General features: G+C 41.4%; 1 protein-coding gene across 2 annotated transcripts in view; it reads right to left on the bottom strand.

Moving 5' to 3' along the window:
* Window positions 1-22,435, bottom strand: part of NPAS2 (neuronal PAS domain protein 2) — a 165,121-nt gene that overhangs the window by 51,208 nt on the left and 91,478 nt on the right. For both annotated transcript variants that reach the window (XM_075917107.1, XM_075917108.1), the window contains exons 5-7: window positions 16,373-16,462; window positions 11,981-12,101; window positions 10,850-10,963 (exon numbers count right to left, since the gene is read on the bottom strand). In XM_075917107.1, the coding sequence (XP_075773222.1) occupies window positions 10,850-10,963; window positions 11,981-12,101; window positions 16,373-16,462 (325 nt within the window). The remainder of the gene's footprint in view (window positions 1-10,849; window positions 10,964-11,980; window positions 12,102-16,372; window positions 16,463-22,435) is intronic.

The following is a 22,435-nucleotide window of genomic DNA, read 5'->3' as shown; positions in this document are numbered from 1 at the left end:
AGCTAGACAGCCCATGGAAATTAGTAAGGGTTGTGTGAGTAAAACCTGTAGCTGGCTTTGAAAAGCTCAACTTTCAGATTTAGACCATGAAAGCACATCTTTACATGCTGCTCCAAAACAAAACACATCTCCTAGGAGACAGCATGGCCTACTGTATATCACACTGGACAGAGAATCAGGAGACGTGCAATTGTACAGTGCTTAACACAACAGGCTTTCATCCTGTGGGGTATTAATTCAATACGACCTGGGGCAGAGGTGAGCATTGGGGTTCAGGGTTTTGGATTAGGTATAGCTGCAGTAGAGGATTCTGACCTGGAGGGAAAGTACAGGTCTGGGAGGGGATTGTGACCAGTGTTCTCTGTGTGCTTTTATCATTACACACTGTTCTACTAAAAAAAACTACAAAAAATAAATGCACCTTTGAGGTTAATGAGCAGAAATGCTGGGGAAGGTGACTTTTTGAAAAAAAGTTTTGAATAAGAGTATGTGAGGCAATATGGATTTACTGAAACGTCCAAACTTTAGGGTATGTCTATACCCCAACGCTATTTCGAAATAACTTAGGGTATGTCTACACTGCCACCCTAGTTCGAACTAGGGTGGCTAATGTAGGCATTCGAAGTTGCAAATGAAGCCCGGGATTTAAATATCCTGGGCTTCATTTGCATCTTGCCGGGCGCCACCATTTTTAAATCCCCGTTAGTGCAGACTCCGTGCCTGCGGCTACATGCGGCACGGAGTAGGTAGTTCGAATTAGGCTCTCTAATTCGAACTACCGTTACTCCTCGTGGAACGAGGTGAACCGGTAGTTCGAATTAGAGAGCCTAATTCGAACTACCTACTCCGTGCCGCCTGTAGCCGCGGGCACGGAGTCCGCACTAACGGGGATTTAAAAATGGCGGCACCCGGCAAGATGCAAATGAAGCCCAGGATATTTAAATCCCGGGCTTCATTTGCAACTTCGAATGCCTACATTAGCCACCCTAGTTCGAACTAGGATGGCAGTGTAGACATACCCTCAGTCTGCCTCTACACAGCAGATAGTTATTTCAAAATAGTGTCAAAATACTGTCAGGCTGGAAGACTTCTTACTCCGATTCCTGTAACCCTCATTGTACGAGGAATAAGGAAAGTAGGAGGAAGAGTGCTCTATTTCGAAATAAGTGCTGTGTAGATGCTCCCTATTTCTATATAAGCTATTTCGAATGATGTAGCTCAACTTGTATAGCTTATTTCAAGTTAAGCCCTAGGCTGTGTCTACACTGGCATGAATTTCCGGAAATGCTTAAAACAGAATAGTTTTCGTTATAAGTATTTCCGGAAAAAGAGCGTCTACATTGGCAGGCTGCTTTTCCGGAAAAGCCCTTTTTCCGGAAAAGCATCTGTGGCCAATGTAGACTCGCTTTTCCGGAAAAGAGCCCCGATCATCATTTTCGCGATCGGGGCTTTTTTCCGGAAAAGACTACTGGGATGTCTACACTGGCCCTTTTCCGGAACAGTGTTCTGGAATAAGAACTTATGCCCGAGCGGGAGCAGCGTAGCTTTTCCGGAATAGCGGCTGATTTTGTACAGTAGAGCGTCGTTGCTTTTCCGGAAATTCAAGGGCCAGTGTAGACAGCTCGCAGCTCATTCCGGAAAAGCGGCTGATTTTCCGGAATAAGTGGCCCAGTGTAGACACAGCCCCACAGTGTAGATGCACTCATAGTTATATCAAAAGGAAAGAGGGAAAAGATTTATTAGATTGACTGTTCCTATCACAAATGTGTCTGACATTACACAAATCAGAACTTAACAATTACATATTCTTAACAGATAAAGCCTGCAGGAAATAAACTGAAGGGGAACTCAATTAATGTAATAGAAATATGAGGTCAAAGTACATTCAGTGAATATTTCCCAAAAAGAGCCAAAACAAATTGCTAAAAACTTGGGTCAGAAATGGCTTCAAACATCAAAATAGCATGAGAGAGAGATCTGTTGTAAAGGAAGAACATCCTGTGCTGAGTTCCCATGTGTAAAAACATGTTCACTGCTGTGAAATGCTGTGAGGAAAAGCTTTCTTGAGTGCATTCATGAAGAGTTATCTCCTACTAATTAAGCTTTATGTTTTCTTCTTCCTTCAACGTACATTTGGCTAATTATTTCCCCATTCCTAGCCTCATTATTTTCTCCTTCACGAACAAAGACAGATTCTTGGGCCTCTGCAAGTGTTTGGAATATCTTTCTCTCTCACTCCTCACACCATTCTATCCTGGACATTTTGTCCAGAAATGCTTGCATCACACTCTGCTGAGGGGCCAATGTGTAGTTGGCAGAAAAAGGGAAAAGGAAAATTGGTATTTCATAGAATCATAGAATACTAGGACTGGAAGGGACCTCAAGAGGTCATCGAGTCCAGTCCCCTGCCCCCATGGCAGGACCAAATACTGTCTAGACCATCCCTGATAGACACTTATCTAACCTACTCTTAAATATCTCCAGAGATGGGGATTCCACAACCTCCCTGGGCAATTTATTCGAGTGTTTGACTACCAGTTAGGAACTTTTTCCTAATGTCTAACCTAAACCTCCCTTGCTGCAGTTTAAGCCCATTGCTTCTTGTTCTATCCTCAGAGGCCAAGATGAACAAGTTTTCTCCCTCCTGCTTATGGGTAATTTCCACTGAGCCTGTCCTACTTCTATCCCTTCCCTGCTGCATGGACTCAAGCTCTCACAAAGCACCCCCCACACAGCCTGGGGATAGGAGTGGAGGCAAGATACCTTTTAGATACCTGAAAACGGCTATCATGTCCCCCCTCAGTCTTCTCTTTTCTAAACTAAACAAACCCAGTTCTTTCAGCCTTCCTTCATAGGTCATGTTCTCTAGACCAGTGTAACCCTTTCAAACTCAGAAAAATTCAAACTCAGAAAAATTTCAAGGAACACACCCGAACACACACAGACTGCCAGTACACCACAATTGGTAGTAATAAGATGCTAAATACGGTCATGAGCTCACCATTCATTTAAATTCAACATATTGAATATAACAAAATTCATTTATATTCAACAAAAATCATATTACATATGTACAAAAATAAAACTATCAAATAATATTAATTATATTCATAGTTTTCAATGTGAAGAGTGGTTTTTCTTCTTTTCTTGACAAATTCTTTTTATATTTGGTTTAATACTAGAAAGTTGGATTCGCATATCTGGCGCAGCATTCAGTCGATTTCTGTATTTCGTTTTCGTTGTTGCATAGTTCGAGAACCCAGTTTCGCACAAGTATGTACTGGCAAAGGGTAACAGCTGACGAATTGTGCGTCTTGATAAAGATGAATATTTTTGACTTTGACATGTCACTCCAAAATGTAATCAGAGAAACTTCTTTAAATTTTTGTATTAATTGGCAATCTGAAGCGATTTCAATTAGGTTTTCATAATCTTGTGTAGAAAAACTGACTGGCTTTTCTGTTAAACTTAATGGATTTCGAATCCATTTATTGTTGTCATTGATGTTTGGAAAATACTTAATGATGTTCGTGTATAAATCGCGGAGATGATCTGCAATGTCGCTGCGAATATCTTCATCAAGTTTGGATCCATTTTCTTCAAGGAAATCATTCAGAGTTGGTAAACAATCCAAATCATTTCGTCCTACAGATGAGATCCAAAACTGTAGCTTCCGTGACAATGACAAAATTTTGTCTTTCGCATTAAAAATATTTACATTCTTTCCTTGCAGCGACAGATTTACTTCATTTAGTTTTGTAAAGATGTCTGCATGATACGCAACTCTCAATAACCACAAAAAGTCTGTTAAATGATCAGACAGTTGGAATTTGTGATCCATCAGATATGCGGAGAGCTCATGACGCAATTCAAATAATCTAACCAACACTTTTCCTCGTGATAGCCACCTGACTTCTGTATGTAGAAGCAGGGCTGTGTGCTGACTACCCATATCTTCACACATAATTTTGAACAGTCTTGATTGTAATGGTCGAGTTTTTATATAATTAATAATCTGTACTGCTTCGTCCAACACATTTTTAAGACAGGGAGAAATATTCTTAACTACCAGAGCGTGTCTGTGGAGAATGCAGTGACTGCTGGTGCAGTTTGGTGCTACATTTTTTAGTCGTGTTACAGCGCCAGCCACTGTTCCTACCATTGCTTTGGCACCATCACTGCACACATCAACACATTTTTCCCAGCTTATTTGATGTGTTTTCATAAAGTTATTGATACAATTGAATATATTCTCACCAGTTGTATTGGTTTGCAAAAATTCACATAAAAGTAAGTCTTCTTCAATAGAACTATTAAAATCATAACGGACAAATACAAGCAGAACTGCAAGACCTGCAAAGTCAGTGGACTCGTCTAATTGTAATGCATATGCATCACATAAATGCAGCCGAAAAATAAGCACCTCGATGTCAGCAGCAAGATTGTGAATAAGTGTGACAGTATTGTTTGATAGTGGCACAGCCTCAACTTTTTTACTAGACTCCTGATCCAACATACACATTACAATATCTTTTGCACATGGTTTTATGAGTGATTCCCCAATGGTGTGTGCTTCTCCGGCGAGCGATATACGATAGCTTACTTTGTAAGATGCCTCTGTTGCATTTTCATTATCAGATTTGGCAATTTTTGACATGAAGAATTTACTTTTTTCAAGCGATTCAAGCTTTTGCTTAAAAAAACTAATGTCTTTATCTTTGTATTGTGGATGATTTGTTTCAAAATGTCTTCGCAATTTAGCAGGTACTAAACAACTATTAGATAATATTTTGTTGCACACTACACACTGGGCACCTGGAGCATCTTCATTTCCATTGCTTGTGAATCCAAATGCCAAATAGTCCTCACAATACCTGCGTTTCTTATTAGTCAGCTGAAATTTTTCATAATTAACTTGAGCTGCCTCAGTATTTTCCTTGCTGGTTTCAGTAAAAATATTGGAGTTTGAAGTACTCACTTTTCTCTTTAAAGTTCCTTCTTTTAACCAACGATCCATGGGGAATTTTGATATTAGATTGAATTCTTAAACTTAAAGTCACACACAGGAGCCATGTGTCCTCACAGTGTGTATGGGGATTTGTTCTGCTCCTCACAGTGAGGAGGAGTTCCGGTGTTCCACTCACTGATAGTACTCTCCCCCCCCTCCACACACACACATGCTGCCTTTATCAAGGGACCTAGCAGCAGCAACAGCTGCTTGTCCCGCTTCTGCCCGATCAACCCAAGATCCCTCTCCCGCATCCCCCGCTGCCACTCTGCTTTTTCCAGTGGTAAAAGCAGAGTGGCAGCGGGGGACGCGGGAGAGGGATCTTGGGTTGATCGGGCAGAAGTGGGACAAGCAGCTGTTGCTGCTGCTAGGTCCGGTGATAAAAGCAGAGCGGCAGCGGGGGATGCGGGAGAGGGATCTTGGGTTGATCAGGCAGAAGCGGGACAAGCAGCTGTTCCTGCTGCTAGGTCCCTTCGTAAAAGCAGAGCGGCAGCGGGGGGACGCGGGAGAGGGATCTTGGGTTCATCGGGCAGAAGCGGGACAAGCAACTGTTGCTGCTGCTAGGTCCAGTGGTAAAAGCAGAGCGGCAGCAGGGGACGCGGTAGATGTCTGAAAGGGGAGCGGGGAAGGAGCCAGTGTCTTTGCGCGCCAGGCTCCTCTGTCTCTTTATGGGTGGGGGGAGGGGAGTGTTCGGGTTCTTGCGGAACCCTTACGTTCGCTTCACGGAACCCCAGGGTTCCGCGGAGCACCATTTGGGAAACACTGCTCTAGACTTTTAATCATTCTTGTTGCTCTTCTCTGGACCCTCTCCAATTTCTCCACATCTTTCTTGAAATGCGGTGCCCAGAACTGGACACAACACTCCAACTGAGGCCTAACCAGCACAGAGTAGAACAGAAGAATGACTTCTCGTATCTTGCTCACAACACACCTGTTAATGCATTCCAGAATCATGTTTGCTTTTTTTGCAACAGCATCACACTGCTGACTCATATTCAGCTTGTGGTCCATTATAACCCCCAGATCCCTTTCTGCCATACTCCTTCCTAGACAGTCTCTTCCCATTCTGGATGCGTGAAACTGATTGTTCCTTCCTAAGTGGAGTACTTTGTATTTGTCTTTATTGAACGTCATCCTGTTTACCTCAGACCATTTCTCCAATTTGTTCAGATCATTTTGAATTATGAACCTATCCTCCAGAGCAGTCACAACCCCTCCCAGTTTGGAATCATCTGCAAACTTAATAAGTGTACTTTCTATGCCAATATCTAAATCATTGATGAAGATATTAAATAGAGTCGGTCCCAAAACAGACCCCTGCGGAACCCCACTAGTTATATTTTTCCAGCAGGATTGTGAACCATTAATAACTACTCTCTGAGTACGGTTATCCAACCAGTTATGCACCCTCCTTATAGTAGCCCCATCTAAGTTGTATTTGCCTAGTTTATTGATAAGAATATCATGCGAGACCATATCCAATGCCTTACTAAAGTCTAGGTATACCACATCTACCGCTTCTCCCTTATCCACAAGACTCATTATCCTATCAAAGAAAGCTATCAGATTGGTTTGACATGATTTATTCTTTACAAATCCATGCTGGCTGTTCCCTATCACCTTGCCATTTTCGAAGTGTTTACAGATGATTTCCTTAATTACTTGCTCCATTACCCTTCTCTGGCACAGAAGTTAAACTAACTGGTCTGTAGTTTATTGGGTTGTTCTTATTTCCCCCAATTTTTGTGTCCTTTGTAAACTTTATCAGTGATGATTTGAAATTTTTTTCCAGGTCATCAACCCTGTGGATTGGCATAAATTATACTATTCTCCTTTAATTCTTTATTAATAGAGTCTCACATTAGCTATGCCATTATCTTGCCTGAGATCAATGCCTTACTGTGAGGCCTATAATTATTTTGGTCACCCTGTTTGCCCCTTTTACATATGGGCACAACATTCATTTTCTGGAATTTCTCCAGTGTTCTAAGCCTTATTGAAAATCAGTGTTAATGGTCCAATGAACTAAACAGACAGTTCTTTTAAAACTCTTGGATGAAAGTCATCTGGCCTTGTTTATTTAAAAATTCTCATTGTTGTAGCAGCTGTTTAACATCCTTCTGAGATACTAGTAGAATGGAAAGAGTGTTACCACCACCATATGGTACAACTACATAACCTTAGAACTACATAACCTATTTTCTTCCCCAATACAGAACCGAAATATGTATTGAACACTTCTGCCATTTCTGTATTATAATTGATAATTCTATCATTTCCATCTGGGAATTCCATACAGCTCCCTCTATACCAGGGAAGCAACAGCTTAGTAGCTTTCCAAGGAATGCAAAAGAGTTTTGCCAAGCTCTAGAGCCTGAATCTTGGGAGCACACTGTGGCTTGACTGAGCTCTCTCCCACTGGAGCACAGCAGGAAACTCAGCACACTCCTGTTCACACCAAACATTCAATGCACCAAAGCTGCTGGGTCCTCCAAGCAAAATGAAGAGCTGCCCATGTCTGTTATAGCTCCAGCTCTCAGCACCCCCTACAAACGTCAGTGAATGAAGACAGATGCTGGGATGGATTTTAAGTAGCATGCTGCAACTTTATTAAACTTGGCAAATGGGTGGAGTTGGGGACTACCTGCCTGTCTCCTATGCTCCCATGTACCAGGCATTTTAAGTGGTTCCAGTGCAGAGGTTCCAGAGTTCTTACCATACAACCCTTGACTTGGACTTGCCTCTCCTCAGTCTACCTCTAGGACTCAGCTTGCTCTTCTGAATCCTTTCACATATACACAAACCCAACCCCTGTGATGAGAACAGAAGGTCTGAAAGGGAGGACCTTGGTCCACAAACAGCACCCACCAGCTCCTGAGCACAAGACCCCATCAACAAATTCCCAGTCTTTTACAGGGAACTGGCCCTTTCAGCTTTTTAACCACCTTAGAAACCTTCAGTGAACTAACAGCCTTACAAAGTATTACCAGTAATGATTAAATCCCATGCCTATTAACCTAACTGTGCCTCCAGAAAGCTGTGATGAAGTAAAAAAGCCTACCAAGACTTTGCCAAATGGGAATGAAACATTCCTTGCTGATCCCCTAAAACGGGTACGAAGTCAGAGCTACAGGATCTGCTACACACAGCTCCAAATCTACAGTGAAGGAGAGAGAGATGAGGCTGCTGGAACAGAGCAAAAAGAGACTCTTAGGGTGCATCTACACTGCACCTTTAGCTTGCAATAAGCTACGCAATTTGAGCTACACAAATTGTGTAGCTTCTTTCGAGTCATTTTTGAAATTGCTTATTTCATAATTTGTCGCTGTCTACACAGCGCCGAATGTCAAAATAAACCGCCATTCTGAAACCTCCCTTAATCCCAGTGCAATGAGGTTTACAGGGATATTGGAATAGTGCACCCATTATTTTGAAAGATATTTTGAAATAATGGGCATGCTGTCAAGACATGGAATAGCTATTTCGGGATTCCGGAAGTATCCTGAAATAGAGCTGCAGTGTAGATGCACCGCTAAGGATCTATGCTAAGTTTTAAATCAATTAAAGGGGAGAGCCAGAGACCAATAACCTGCCCTCCTCCTCTGGCTGCTCATTGCGTGAACAGAGCCTCTGGCATAGGAAGGCATACCCCTATTTTCCCCAGGCTACGTCTAGACTGCAAGCCTCTTTCGAAAGAGGCTTTTTCAAAAGTATCTTTCGAAAAAGCCTCTTTCGAAAAAGAGCATCTAGACTGCAAGCAGTACTTTCGAAAAAGCAAGTCGCTTTTTCGAAAGAGAGCACCCAGGCAGTCTGGATGCTCTCTTTCGAAAAAGCCCTGTTTGCATTCAAAAACACCTTTTTTCGAAAGAGTACTTTCGAAAAAAGGCATTCTTCCTCGTGAAATGAGGATTTCCACCATCGAAAGAAAAGCCGCGTTCTTTCGATTTAATTTCGAAAAAACCCTTGAGTCTGGACACAGCCCCAGTGTATGCCTTGCCACTTCCCAATTACCATTGGTCTCATCGCATTTCCCACCTATTATGGTAAGTGGGCAGCATTTTCCCGATTCCACATCTCTGCCATATGGAAGAAAAAGGTTCTGAAAGATGAAACCTCACAACACAGAGACAGAGAGAGGCAAAACCCTATCAACCAGAAGGGTCTGAGACAAATGAGAGGTTGAAAGGAAGAAGAACAGAAGGAGAGATTTAGAAAAAGGGGCCATGATAGCAGAGGGAGAAAGTTCTGTAGTTTTCCAGTGCTGGAACTTGTCTGGATTTAAATTTTAGCTAAGTCAGAAGAAGAAGAGGAAGAACAAAAATGAATTAAAACACAACACCTATCTGCCAACATATGAAAGCTGGAGGCATTTGGGATCTGATTCAATGCCCATCTCCATCAATGGATATTTCTCCCTCCCCCTGTTACACTAGGGGAGAATTTTCCAGGAACAGACTTTTAAAAAGTTATTTTTCTGAACAAAAGCCACTGTCTCTCTCTAAAGAGCTGTCTGTGCATTTGTATATGAAGTCATGATAGGAAAATAGAGGGCAGATTTAGGATCACGAATGGAGAAAAAATGAGCATCGTTGTAGACTGATCAAAAATTCTTCAAATGAGAAATGTATCCTTATGAGTCATCAGTTGAAATCAAACTTCTGTTCTAGAAAGCTACACTGCTCGGTTTGTGTGTATATCTTTATGCTAAATTTCACATCATTGAGCATGGTATAGAGAATAAAAATAGAAAACAGAAAGGCATTTTTATGTTTTTATGTGAATAAACTCATAAATTACATGAAAGTAAGTAAGAAATACATTTTACCGTGTTGTAAGTGCCGTTCTGTTTCATTCATATGGATGAAGACCAGAAAGTTAAATGAGATAGGAAAGCTTTTCATAATGTGATGTGTGGCTTTTGGAAAGCATAGTGAGGAATTTTTGCAGAGGATGACCCATTTGGAACAATAACAGCAACTTCTGCAATAATACTCTTTGAAATTCAAATAGGCAAAATATCTAAGGCAAACTGAGGGGCAGGGTAATAAACAAGTATTTCCCCCCATCTCTGAATAGCAGGATAGCAATCTATTTGATGGAACACATTACATATATATTCTTCATCCCTTGAAAAATTATCTCTGCAGTCTGAATATACTGTATTAAGGTTTGCTGAATTTATTTCTGCCTTTGTTATTTTATAAATATAGGGTATTTGAGATGGAATGTGAATGAAAGAGTTTGGGATTTAAAGATCTGCTTCTCTGAGGTACTCAGACCCCATCCACCACTGAAGTCAATGGGAGTTGAGCCTTCTTGGCACCTCATGGTATCTAGTCTAAAAGTGTTAGTGGCCACAATGCCACATTTCCCAAAAGGAACAAATCTAACACAATTGAGATTTCTTGGGAGCCAACAATATCATACACTTTATAATGAAGCACTATAACACTTAACAAAAATTCTCTAGAGAAGTGGTAAAGGGGAAGGTTCAGTAGTTTTTTTCAGCAATGGGGTTGCTAGGAGTCAAATTTTCTGAGGTTAAAGTGAGCGTAGGGATCTTAATTTTATCCATAGTTAGTGTTAGTGAATGTAATCAAAACTGTCCCCAAGACTTTCACCGTCGGACAAAGGTAACAGATACCTAGAACAGGACAAGTGAGGTCACAATCTATAAGTGAAGTTCATTGACACAAAGCGTTTACATAGCTGCGGACGTTAAATTCACTCCATAACATTAGAAATAGCCCTTTCAGCTCAAATCTGCCTGTTCAACATAATCACATATATTTTGGAACAAATAAAATGTTTGGTAACATTCACATGAAAGTTAAGGCTTACCATTGCTGTAAGACCGAAAATTTCCTACAAATTTTATGTATTCATATGTTGGAAATTCCTTCAGGTTCAAACTTCCTCTCAGAAGATGACAGTAAAACTCTAAATCATTGTCAGCTGGATTGTTAAAAGAAGGAAAAATAAATGAAGAGGCTATTTAAACTAAACACAGTGAGTGAAAACTTTGGCCCTGATCCTGCAACTGATAGTGTATAACTGCACTCATTCAGACCCTTACTGAATGCAGATCACTAGCATGCTAATTGCAGGATTGAAGCCTCTGTGAAAAGAACCCTAAATAAACCCAGGATGTTCAACACTCCTTGCAGACTTTTCCCATGGCTGACTTGCAGAATTAGGGCCCGACTCTCCATTCCATTACACCAATTTTATTAAAGAAATGACACTGCCTGGTATAATGTAATGCAGAATCAGGCCCTTAATTTATAACTCTTATTTATTTAGATTTTTCTTTCCATAATTCACAGACTTTCCATATCTTCAGTTTGGGAAAAAAACAGTCAATTTCATTGTAAATACCTTTTAAATTAACTTTGGAATAGCAGTGGATTTTCTATATAGTAGATTTTTTTAAACAAAATATGTAGATTCTATCCTCGTGAATCTTGTCTTGTTTTTTGTCTTCCCCACTTTTAGAGCTAATTTAGATGAAGTATGTGAAAGGATTATTTATGAAAAATAAATGATAAAACAAATTCTGAATAATTAACACATTTTTCAATGTAATGTAACACAGAAATGTGCATCAGTAGAATATTTATGGACAGAATATAACTTTATTAGGTTGAAACATCAATTACGATGCGATTTTATTTTGCTGAACTTTTCTAAATTTCCATGGCCAAATATATTTTCCTTACCTCTCCCCTAAGACACAATATTTTATAATTAACATAACTGCAAGCCATCTTACTCTAGTAAATAAATGCAGTCAGTCTAGTTTGAAACTGAACAGAAGGATCATTTCTAGTGGCAACATTTGTTTCAAAATGAAGGAAAATATATCTAAAGATGTAAAATAATTATACTGCCATGAAGATGCCACTCTTGCAAGAGAGAGATCTTCTTTCTCTCATGCTTTTCATTTAGTGGGAATGATAAAACAAAACTTACTCTTTAGGTAATCTGGTGAGGCAGAATCTGCCAAAAGCGTATGAGAAGATAATATTTTATAAACTTCTGAATGTTCTTGTTCTGGGAGGAAATTTAACAAATTTTGATCCATGACATCACACTGCAAAGAAAAAAAAAGAAGATACAAATTCTGAAAAAAAAAAGGCATTCTCATTCTCCACCAATCTGCCATTTTTGGCAATAGGGGCAGCACTTTATTTGCAAAACCAAACAGAAAGCCCAATTTTCATAAGCAGCTGTCAAGCTTTCCATGCCTATAGGCACATAAGTACCCAAAGTGTCAGGTCTAAAGCCCATGGAAATCAGTGGGAAACTTTCCATGGACTTTCACAGGCTATTATTTTGGTCTAAAATAGGTAAGTGTGTATACAAGTTAGGCAAACACATCTTAAAATTGTACTCTCTATAATCACAATATGTTATTATACTGAAAAAAGTAGTGCATGCTGGGCCAAGTCCACCTGTGGCGTAACTCTAGTGACACCTGTGACATTCCATTCGTCTTGAGTTGTCTTCATAAGAATTAAACCCCGAAAAGTAACCCATTCCAAAGGAAGTTGTTGCTTCCCATTTAGGGATAGACCGTGGACAGAGAGAGTGTAGTGAGCCTTCCCGTATGCAAAACAGACACAGTGGTGGTTTTTGAGTTTCAGGATGTACAGAGTCTGCCTCCTCTTACTGCCTCCAGGAGCACAAACTAGCAACAGGAGGCAAGGAAGGGTGGGTCCATGGCTTTTTCCCTCCTTTGTCTCCATTAGAGTTGGTCAAGCACACAGCTGAGGAACGTTGCACCATTCAAAGTGACAGTGCAGCATGCAAACTTCCCTGGTGTCCACAGGGGAGCTTTGGTACGGATCGTGCATCCTCAGGCACAATCCTTCCTGGACTGGTGGAGCTCTACACAGCCCCCAATAGATCACTGACTTAACTGCATAGCCTGGCCCAGTTGACTCAAGCTTTGGGGCTGTTTCTCTGATGTGTAGATTTCCGGTCTTGGGCTAGAGCAAGTCTCTGCAGGGTGGGAACAGAGTGGGAGGATCCCTCCTTTTTGTTTAGTGTTCACACAGTGCTCAGCACAGTTAAGTCCTAGTCCATGATTAGTGCTCCTAGGAGCAACCCAATACACATAATAATGATCCATTCCATATTTGGGATTGGACACCAGAGAAGATTATCACACTAAAGACTACTAGGGTGAGGAAAGAATAACCAGTTTACAGTCTTAGATCTCAATTCAGAAAAGTACTTAATTACCTGCCTAAATATGTCCTTATTGAAATAGGGTTTAAGTCTGATTGACTACAGTAGGACTTTAGCACATGCTTAATTGCCTTCCAGAATAGGAATGCTTTGCTGAACTGGATGCTTAGTTTCCACTAGGATACAAGAGTACAAAGGAAAGCAATGAAAAAAGGTTGCTTGACACTGAGTTAAACATCTGAAGGACCTTGAAAACAAGACATTCTGTGGAAATCATTGGGCCTAAAAGACCATAGGATAGCAAGAGGCAACTTCTCTGCCTACAAATGACAGAAAGCTTATTGAACTCCTGCACTGTGGAAGACTAAAGAAAAATGATGTAGGTGGTTTTACTTCAAGCTACTTTGTTACTGTTGCATAGCAATATTCCTATGTTCACAACCAGCTCTCCTTATTTCATGACTTTATTTCACCCAAGAAGAAAATAATTACTCTTCGTACTACAGCTTAGCGCGATACCTTAGATATATTTTGTTGGATAGAACATATTTAACATATTTGGCTGAATGCTGAAATGAGTGAAAAACATAATTACAATTTTCCTAAGGGGAAAAAAAAAAAAGAATATGGAATAGAAGCGCTTCCTGTTGCTTCATATGCAGACTGAACTACTAAAATGAGTGAGAATTAATGCCTTAATTATCATACCATCTGTCCCAGACCAGTATCACCAGCAGGAGCAGAAAAAAGCAATTCTTCTTCCCTGCTCCTCCAGCCAGATGTAGCATAGCACAGGCGTGTCTTTGAGACACAAGACCCAGGCCAGTTCTACACTAGACCTACAAGGTTGGCTTAAGGTACGCAGCTCCAGCTATGTATACATGGCTGGAGTTGGCTTACCTTAAGCTGAGCTTGGCACTGTCTTCACTGTGGGAGGCTGACAGAGAAAACACTCCTGTTGGCTTCCCTTACTCCTCACAACTGTGAAGAGTATATGCGCTGGCTGGAGCTGCCCTCAGCGTTTGATTAACTGGTCTATACTAGACCCGCTAAATCGAATGTCAGAACTTTGACCTCCAGCACGGCAAGTGAAGATGTGCCCCCTGTGACCTATCCGCCTCCCAACATACAGCCACATACAGCAGCAGCTTCACCACTACCATCTTCCACAGGACAGTAGTTAAAAGACTGCTTCCCTTGGTAAAACACCATACCTTCACAGTTGAGCAGACCTTCACAGCTCAACAGGCTGGTGATATCAGTCAGTCAGTTCAGAGTCTGATCCTGTTCTACTGAAGTTAATAAGGGTATGTCTACACTTCAAACTAGGGTGGTTAATGTAGGCACCCGGAGTTGCAAATGAAGCCTGGGATTTGAATTTCCCGGGCTTCATTTGCATATTGCTGGGCGCCGCCATTTTTAAATGTCTGCTAGTTCGGACTCCGTGCCCGCGGCTACACGCGGCACGAACTAGGTAGTTCGGATTAGGCTTCCAATTCCGAACTATCAGTACACCTCATTCCACGAGGAGTAACGGTAGTTCGGAATAGGAAGCCTAATCCGAACTACCTAGTTCGTGCCACGTGTAGCCGCGGGCACGGAGTCTGAACTAGCGGACATTTAAAAATGGCGGCGCCCGGCAATATGCAAATGAAGCCCGGGAAATTCAAATCCCGGGCTTCATTTGCAGCTCCAGTTGCCTACATTAACCACCCTAGTTCGAACTAGGGTGGTAGTGTAAACATACCCTAAGAGTGTTGCCCTTTATGTTAATGGACCCTCAGTGCACTTCTCAAATGGTGCCACTATCACCAGCTGTTCTCCATGAACTATAAGTACAGCTGCGATTCTGTCACTGGGGTCATGGAAGTCGCAGGTTCAGAGACTTCATGTCTGCAAACTTGATGTCTTCTTCAGCTACAGTGCGCTTGGCTAACCCTAGGGAATCTCTCAAGTAGCTGTGGTCCCAGGGGCAGACAGAGCAGCAATCTGGAAATCACTGAAACATTGATCCAGGGGCCAGCCCTGGGGATGACTGAGTAGCAGCAGTCCCAGCAATGGCTGAAACAGCATCCTTGGAGGCCATCAGGAAAGTGGTCTCTGGGGGGCAGTCAGCTGCCACTGCTGGAGCAGGAGTTCCCCAGAGAAGTGGTACCTCAGGGCCTTCAAGAGCAGCAGGGTACCAGGAGCAGAGATTTAATAAGGGGTATTTATAATAAAAGTCATGGATCAGTCACAGACTGAATTCTTGTTTATTGCCCTTTACTTGTCCATGACTTTTACTTAAAGTCCCCATGACTAAATCTTAGCCTAACTTTAAACATTTTATATTCTTCCTAGAAAGCAAAGATGCAAAGAATAGTTAGGTCTTCTCATCCTTCCCCACACCAGCACATCCTTCAGAGCTTTGTCCTGTCTAGTTTTAAATGTTTGACAGCAACAGAGAACTGAATGGCCTGAATCATACTAAACCCCCCCAAAGATCACGGGTTCAATTGTTTTTAAATCACACATTTGTAACGTTGATGGGAAAAAATTCACAACAGTGTCATCTCCCTTTTTACCGGTGCTAAAAATAAATGAGGAGTGGGGGTTTGAAATCCTGCACTCAGAGGGTATGTCTACACTACATGGCTCCGTTTACGGAGCCATGTAGATGACCTTTGTAGACATAGGAAAATGAAGCAGCAATTTAAATAATTCCCGCTTCATTTAAATTAAAATGGCTGCCGCGCTGTGCCGATCAGCTGTTTGTCGGCACAGCGCTGTAGTCTGGACGCTCCGCAGTCGACATCAAAGGCATTTGTCGACCTCCCTGGTAAACCTCATCCCACGAGGCATACCGGGGAGGTCAATAAATGCCTGTGATGTCGACCGCGGAGCGGCCAGACTATAGCACTGTGCCGACAAACAGTTGATCGGCACAGTGCGACAGCCATTTTAATTTAAACGAAGCGGCGATAATTTAAATTGCCGCTTCATTTTCCTATGTCTACAAAGGTAATCTACATGGCTCCGTCAATGGAGCCATGTAGTGTAGACATACCCAGAGTAACTATTCCTAGAAATCAATGGGATTACTCACAAAAATAAGCACTTCATGCAGGTTTTGATGTTTACAGGATTGATCCGTAATTTGTATCAGCAAAAGAGTGTGTCAGAATTACTCACAGGTAAATGTCCAAGCAGAGGTGTAATACTATCAGAAGCATATATGATACTTCCATCTGTGGTTACTGCTATAACGAAGCCATCTAATGCCTAAGGGAAATGCACAAATGGAGAGTTCTTTAAAGTATGAGCTTGTATCAGTAATTTTCATTATACATTGATCAAAACCTTTTACCTCACTACCATACTATAATTAGATTGTAGGAACATTATCTCAAGTTGCACAACAGTAATACTCTGATTTCAGTCTTATCTCACTTACACAGTGTTCTTTGTAGTCCAGCAAAATATACTAGCTGAGACAACAAAGGGCTTACGAGAATATTTTAAATGTCAGTTTTAAAATTAATCACACGTTAGTAATGCAAAATGGCTAAGCCTGAATCCTTGGAAGTTAATAAAAAAAGTTAGCTGTGTAAATATCAAAGCATCACAATAGAATGAAGTACTATCTCAAATAGCAATTCCCCATAAAACCAATCCATTTGTATTCATGTAACATTGAATATTCTTTCATGTAAATAAAAGCAACAGAAATAATCAAATAATCTTAATATCCAGGTTTAACTGAGTGACTTATTGTAAAGATCATGGTATCAGATTATTCATTAGTGATAAAATTCACCTTTGTGCAGAAAGCTAATGAAGCTCTTGAGCATTACTTAAATCCCACACTGCAGCAGGTTCTCCAGCCCTGGGATTTAAATGGGGCACCAGCCTTATAACAGCCCTCTGCATAGAGGAAAACACCGCCCTAAAATATTTTATCATGTATAAATATACTAGCCCAGTGTCTGTGAGCCTGTAACACTGACGTACACGGCCATGCCCCCTGGCCATGTACGTCACCGCCCCGCTCCCCTTCCCCTCCTGCCATGGCACTCAGCTGAGTGCTGTGTGTTCAGCCGGGCCGCTGCGGGGGAGTGTTTGGGAGGGAGGGGAAGGGGACAGAGCGGTGATGTACACGGCCAGGGGGTGGGACTGTGTACGTCACCACCTCCCGTCTCCCTCCCGCCCTCTCCTGCTTAGCTGAGTGCTGTGCCCCTCAGACGGGCCGCTGCAGGGGAGCCAGCGGCTCAAGGGGCCATTTGGGCTCTCCAGCGGTGGGAGGGGAAGGGGAGGCGGGGTGGTGATGTACATGGCCCTGCCTCCTGGCTGTGTACGTCACCGCCCTCCCCCTCTCACGGCGGCCCGGCTGAGCAGGCAGCACTCAGCCGAGCGCCACCGTGGGAGGAGAAGGGGAAGAGGAAGGAGGGCGGGGAGAGATGGAGGGGAGGGAGAGGCAGGAGGAGGAGGAGAAGAGAAAGGGAGAGTGAGAGGCAGGAGGCGGAGGAGAGCTGAGACAAAAAGGGGGAGGCAGTAGGAGGAGAGAGAGAGACCGGAGGCTCAGGAGAGAAGACCAAGGTGGAGGAGAGACCTGAAAATCCTGTCTTATGACAGGCTAATTGGCTAGTGTATAAATATTTTCCTTATAGACATGTCTGAAATTAATAGCCTACTCTCTCTTGAGCTAACCTTCAAAGTGTTTCTAAAGCAAGGCCTCATATTCTACTCGAACAAGAACAAACAAATAAGAAGCACTAAAAATATTTGGTCAAGTATAATATTAAATTCATACTACCAGTCCTGCTCCCATGGAAGCTGATGAGCTAACAGCAAAACTACCATTGATTTCAGTGGGAGCAAGTCTAGATCCATAAATCAATCGATCTAAATTCTGATATTGGTCTGGTCATTATCTAAGCAACACAAATATTACTAACATTTACCGTATTTTCCGGCGTATAAGACGACTTTTGATGTTAAAAAACATCCCCCAAAAATTGGGGGTCGTCTTATACGCCGGGGCTGTCCCGCTGCTGGGGCATCCTCAGAGGCTTTGCTCCCAGTGTCCCTGGTCTGCTGGGGACCGTCGGGACACCGGGAGCAAAGCCGGGGAGGCGGAGGGGCGCTGGGGTATAAGACGAAACCCTATCTTTTAACTAAAAAATTAGGGGGTCGTCTTATACGCCCAGTAGCCTTATACGCCGGAAAATACAGTACTAATTGGAAAAGTGCTCATACTGAGGGGTTTCCTTTGAGATGACGAGTGGTGGAAAGGAACTGGAAATGCAGTTAGTCTGCAGCACCCCTTATTCCTTCAGCTTACAGCAGTGGTCACCAACCAGAAGATCTTGATGCCTGTGACAGATGGTCCTGACTGGTTTGGCTTAGAGCTACAGCACTTCAGCTTCCTTTCCCTGCCACTGCTGTGCTACTCCTGGCCTCTGCCTTAGAGCTACCTCTTGGGGGGCTTCTATTTGCTGTTCAGGAGGGGGAGGCAAAAGAGGGGGCCACTGATGTCAGGGTGTTCCCTTCCCCCCATGTCTGTACCCCATCTCCACAGAATAAGCAGGGTGGGGTCTTGCAGAAGAGGTAGGGAAGGAAGTGGGACGAGGATATTTGGGTTTGAGGTAGATCCTGGATTGATTTACATTGGAAAAGTGATCTTACACTTAAAAAGGTCGGAGACCATTGGCTTCGAGCATGAGGTGCAGGAGGATGCAGGCACAAACAGTGTACACTGTTACTGAAAAATCTCCCAGTCTCAGGCACATGGAGTGCATTCCAACCCACAGCAAATACCCACAAGGACCAGCACTCAACAAAAAAGCCACCATCTGCCCATTCATTTCTTTCCTCCACAAGGGAACATTTTTAATTCAGTGTGAAGGGAGTTAGGTGTGTAAATCCCTGTGCACTAAAATGAGAATCTACAAGCACATCAGGCAAGTGCAAACGAGCTCTCTCTTAAAAACTGGCTTTCAACATTCGGAAGTGCTATGTAAAAATCTAAGACAGATACAAGAGATGCAAACCAATGATTGTATCAAACAAAACTATTAGGAAATTATTTCCATTTGCTTCAAAGAACATAAGAATGGATATAGTGGGCCAGACCAAAGGTAATCTAACCTAGCATTTTGTCTTCCAACTGTGGCCAATGCCAGGTGTCCAAGAGGGAATCAACAGAACAGGCAAACATCAAGTGATCCATCCCCTGTCGCCCATACCCACCTTCTCACAAACGGAGGCCAGGGACACCATTTCTGACTTTCCTGTTTAAAGCATGAGCATTAACAGAAAGGGAAATAAAATATTTCACAAGAAGAAAACTTATGAAAAACTAAATGGCAGTGGTAACCTCATAGTGGAGCCTGAGAGATAATTTACAGTTCTCCCTCCTAGCATAGGGCAGTGGCTTCCTGACTAGTGGCTAACACTGCCATTGATACAGTTGTTCCTGCTGACACTTTGCATTTCCCTGTACCCCTGTAATGAATCATGTCCATTCATACTTTTTTCTTCATATGAATGTTCATAAACCACAGCAGAGAAAACAATAAGCTGCAAAAAACCATGCTATTAAATAACACTCCAAAACCAGGGAACCTTTATATTTTTAGCATCAGAAAAGACAATTAACAAAGCTGTAGTTATTTAAAAGATAGAAAATTGAATTTTGGCAGCTCATGTGGATTTCATATCAAACCCACACAAACATCATTGAGTCATTTCCCTAAAAATCTCTGTTAGTTTAAGAAACTCCTATGGTATAATTTAAATGTAAATTAATAGAATATAATTGCAAGGTGATTGTGCTCCCTCTTACACTAAAGATGTCTTTGATAGGCACTTTGGAAATGACTGAACTGGTAGAATTAATGGTGTCAAATCAACAGGGGCTATCATTTTGTATGTCAGTATAGCACCCACTACAATAAGGTTTTGGTGTGGATAACTTTTAGGTACTAATGCAGTATAAATCTTAAATAAAATAACAATAATACACATACCAAAAAGGAGAGAGATGGTATGTTTTTCCTTTCCTTATATTTGTAACAATAAAATGTAAATCATAAACTGAATTTATTTTATGTATTACATTTAACATGTGTCTGTACCATTTTTTTAAAGCTGTGGATTTTTATTAACTGTTGTACAGGTTGAACTTCTCTGACCCAGCACCCTCGGGACCTCACTAGTGCTGAACTAGAGAATTTGCCAAACCATGGGAGGTCAATATTGTCTAGCAGCATTACCAACACTTCCACTGCTTACTAGGCTCTTAGAAGACATTTAGGCAGGCCCTCTCAAAGAATGACAGAGGCCCAGGCAATTTTGAGTTTAGATGCCCCATCCCAGATCCAGCCCCCCAATGTATCTAACTTCTCATCCACAGGGTCATACTAAAACCAAAAGAATATAAGAAAATGAACACTTGAGACATTTATTTATTAACAGTTAAGTCATTATACCAATAGCATTTATATTAAAAATGAAACTTTAATTTTGAGTTTCTATTGCAAGCAAAGCTCTTCATTTTAGGAATGTTTTTTCTGGCTTTGTTGTGTGCAAACTTGTTTATAAATGAAGATAAATCTTAATTTACATGCAACATCACTGTTAAGGTTAAGCAGTGCGAACCCATTCAAATGCTATGGACCCATTGTAGAATGATGATAATTCAGTACTTGTTTTAACAAGTTGAATGGACATTCACCTGAACCCATTGATGCAGGGACACTGACAAAAATATGTAATGCAATTGTGATATTAGGAAATACAGTCTACAGGCCAAAACTGAATATTTTTTGAAGCAGTTCTTTTAGCAGTCCAATTTAAAGTTGGTGGAATGTATTCATTTCAGGAAGATGATCTCGTCATAGAGATCTCTTGAAATTTCATTGTACTTTTGTTGAAACTGTTCAGCTGCTGAATAAAGATCTTAATTACTTAGTTCTCTGAACTCCCAAAGGAATCCAAAAAGGGTACAAAATTTGTCGCAGTGACTCAATTCGACATGTAAGACCAGATTTGATTTGATAACAAAAAAAATTGACTCGATAGTGCCTTTCTGCATCGGATTGAGATGTTAGGCTGTGATTGGTGGAAAACTCAGATGAAATGTCAATACTCTGTGCTACTGATTTGGACTCATAAAGGATTGTATCCCATTGATCATGAATCTTTTGAATGTCTTTAAGAAATCATTCAGTGTTATCCCTCTCAACATCTAATGTAGCATTGTGTGCTTCTATTAGATTCGTGGATCATTTTTAGTAGCTTCATCCACATGGATGACATTAAAATGCATTCAAATTTGGATGTATACGTCTGAATTGACTTAAGCTCAGTGTGAGCCTGTGCTGCAAGAATAAGAGATTCAAGCTCATTTAAAGCCTTTCTCACAGATGCCAAATGCTGTGCAACTGGTTTAACGTCATCAGTGCATGCTGACCATCTTATTATTGACATGCCATGAAAGGAAACAGGCAGATGCTACTTCAGAATTTCCCACCTTTGAGGACTGCTACTGAAGACGTTGTCCAATTGCTGATTTGTTCCTGAGTTTGTGATTGCTTCCTTGCATGATTAAATGCAAACAACGCTAACAAGATTTAGTGTGTGGTTGCCACAACTGGAGAAAATACATTTTAGATTTTGCTCAAGAAGGACTGCTTGTACTCTGTTGTACTTCCCAGCCATATTTGATCCATTGTCATAAGCTTGGCCAATTTAATTTGAAGCCTTCCAGAATTTCTAATACACTAGTGGCAATTTCTTTTCCAGGTTTTTTCATGAAATTATCGAACAAAATGAATTGTTCTTCAATTGAAACTTTTGAAATTCCTACAATTTTAACATATTGAACAACCAAGGTCATCTGTTCCTTATGACAGCAGTCTGGAGTTGCATCAATAATAATCAAAAAGTACTTCGCATGTTGTATCTCTTCAAGAATTGTTGTTTGCACAAATGTCCCACACAGCTCAATAAACTTGTTTTGTATTCTGGTAGACAGACAATGGACTTGCATGCATTTTTACTCTCTTGTGATTCACAAACATGCTTAATATGGCCTGATAAAAGTATGTCATACTTGCTAAGAAACTCAAGTATACCAAGAAAGTTTCCGTTTGTATGGTCACCGATACATTGATTAGAACCAAACAAAGCCAATTCCTGTTCAGAAAGAAAAAGAATGGCATTCAATATATGCTCAAGGAGTTTTTTTTCCCC

This window comes from Pelodiscus sinensis, chromosome 1 (assembly GCF_049634645.1).
Source record: "Pelodiscus sinensis isolate JC-2024 chromosome 1, ASM4963464v1, whole genome shotgun sequence".
In the NCBI taxonomy this organism is placed as follows: Eukaryota; Metazoa; Chordata; order Testudines; family Trionychidae; genus Pelodiscus; species Pelodiscus sinensis.
The sequence above is the reverse complement of the archived record's forward strand: the minus strand, read 5'-3'. Positions and strand labels throughout refer to the sequence as shown.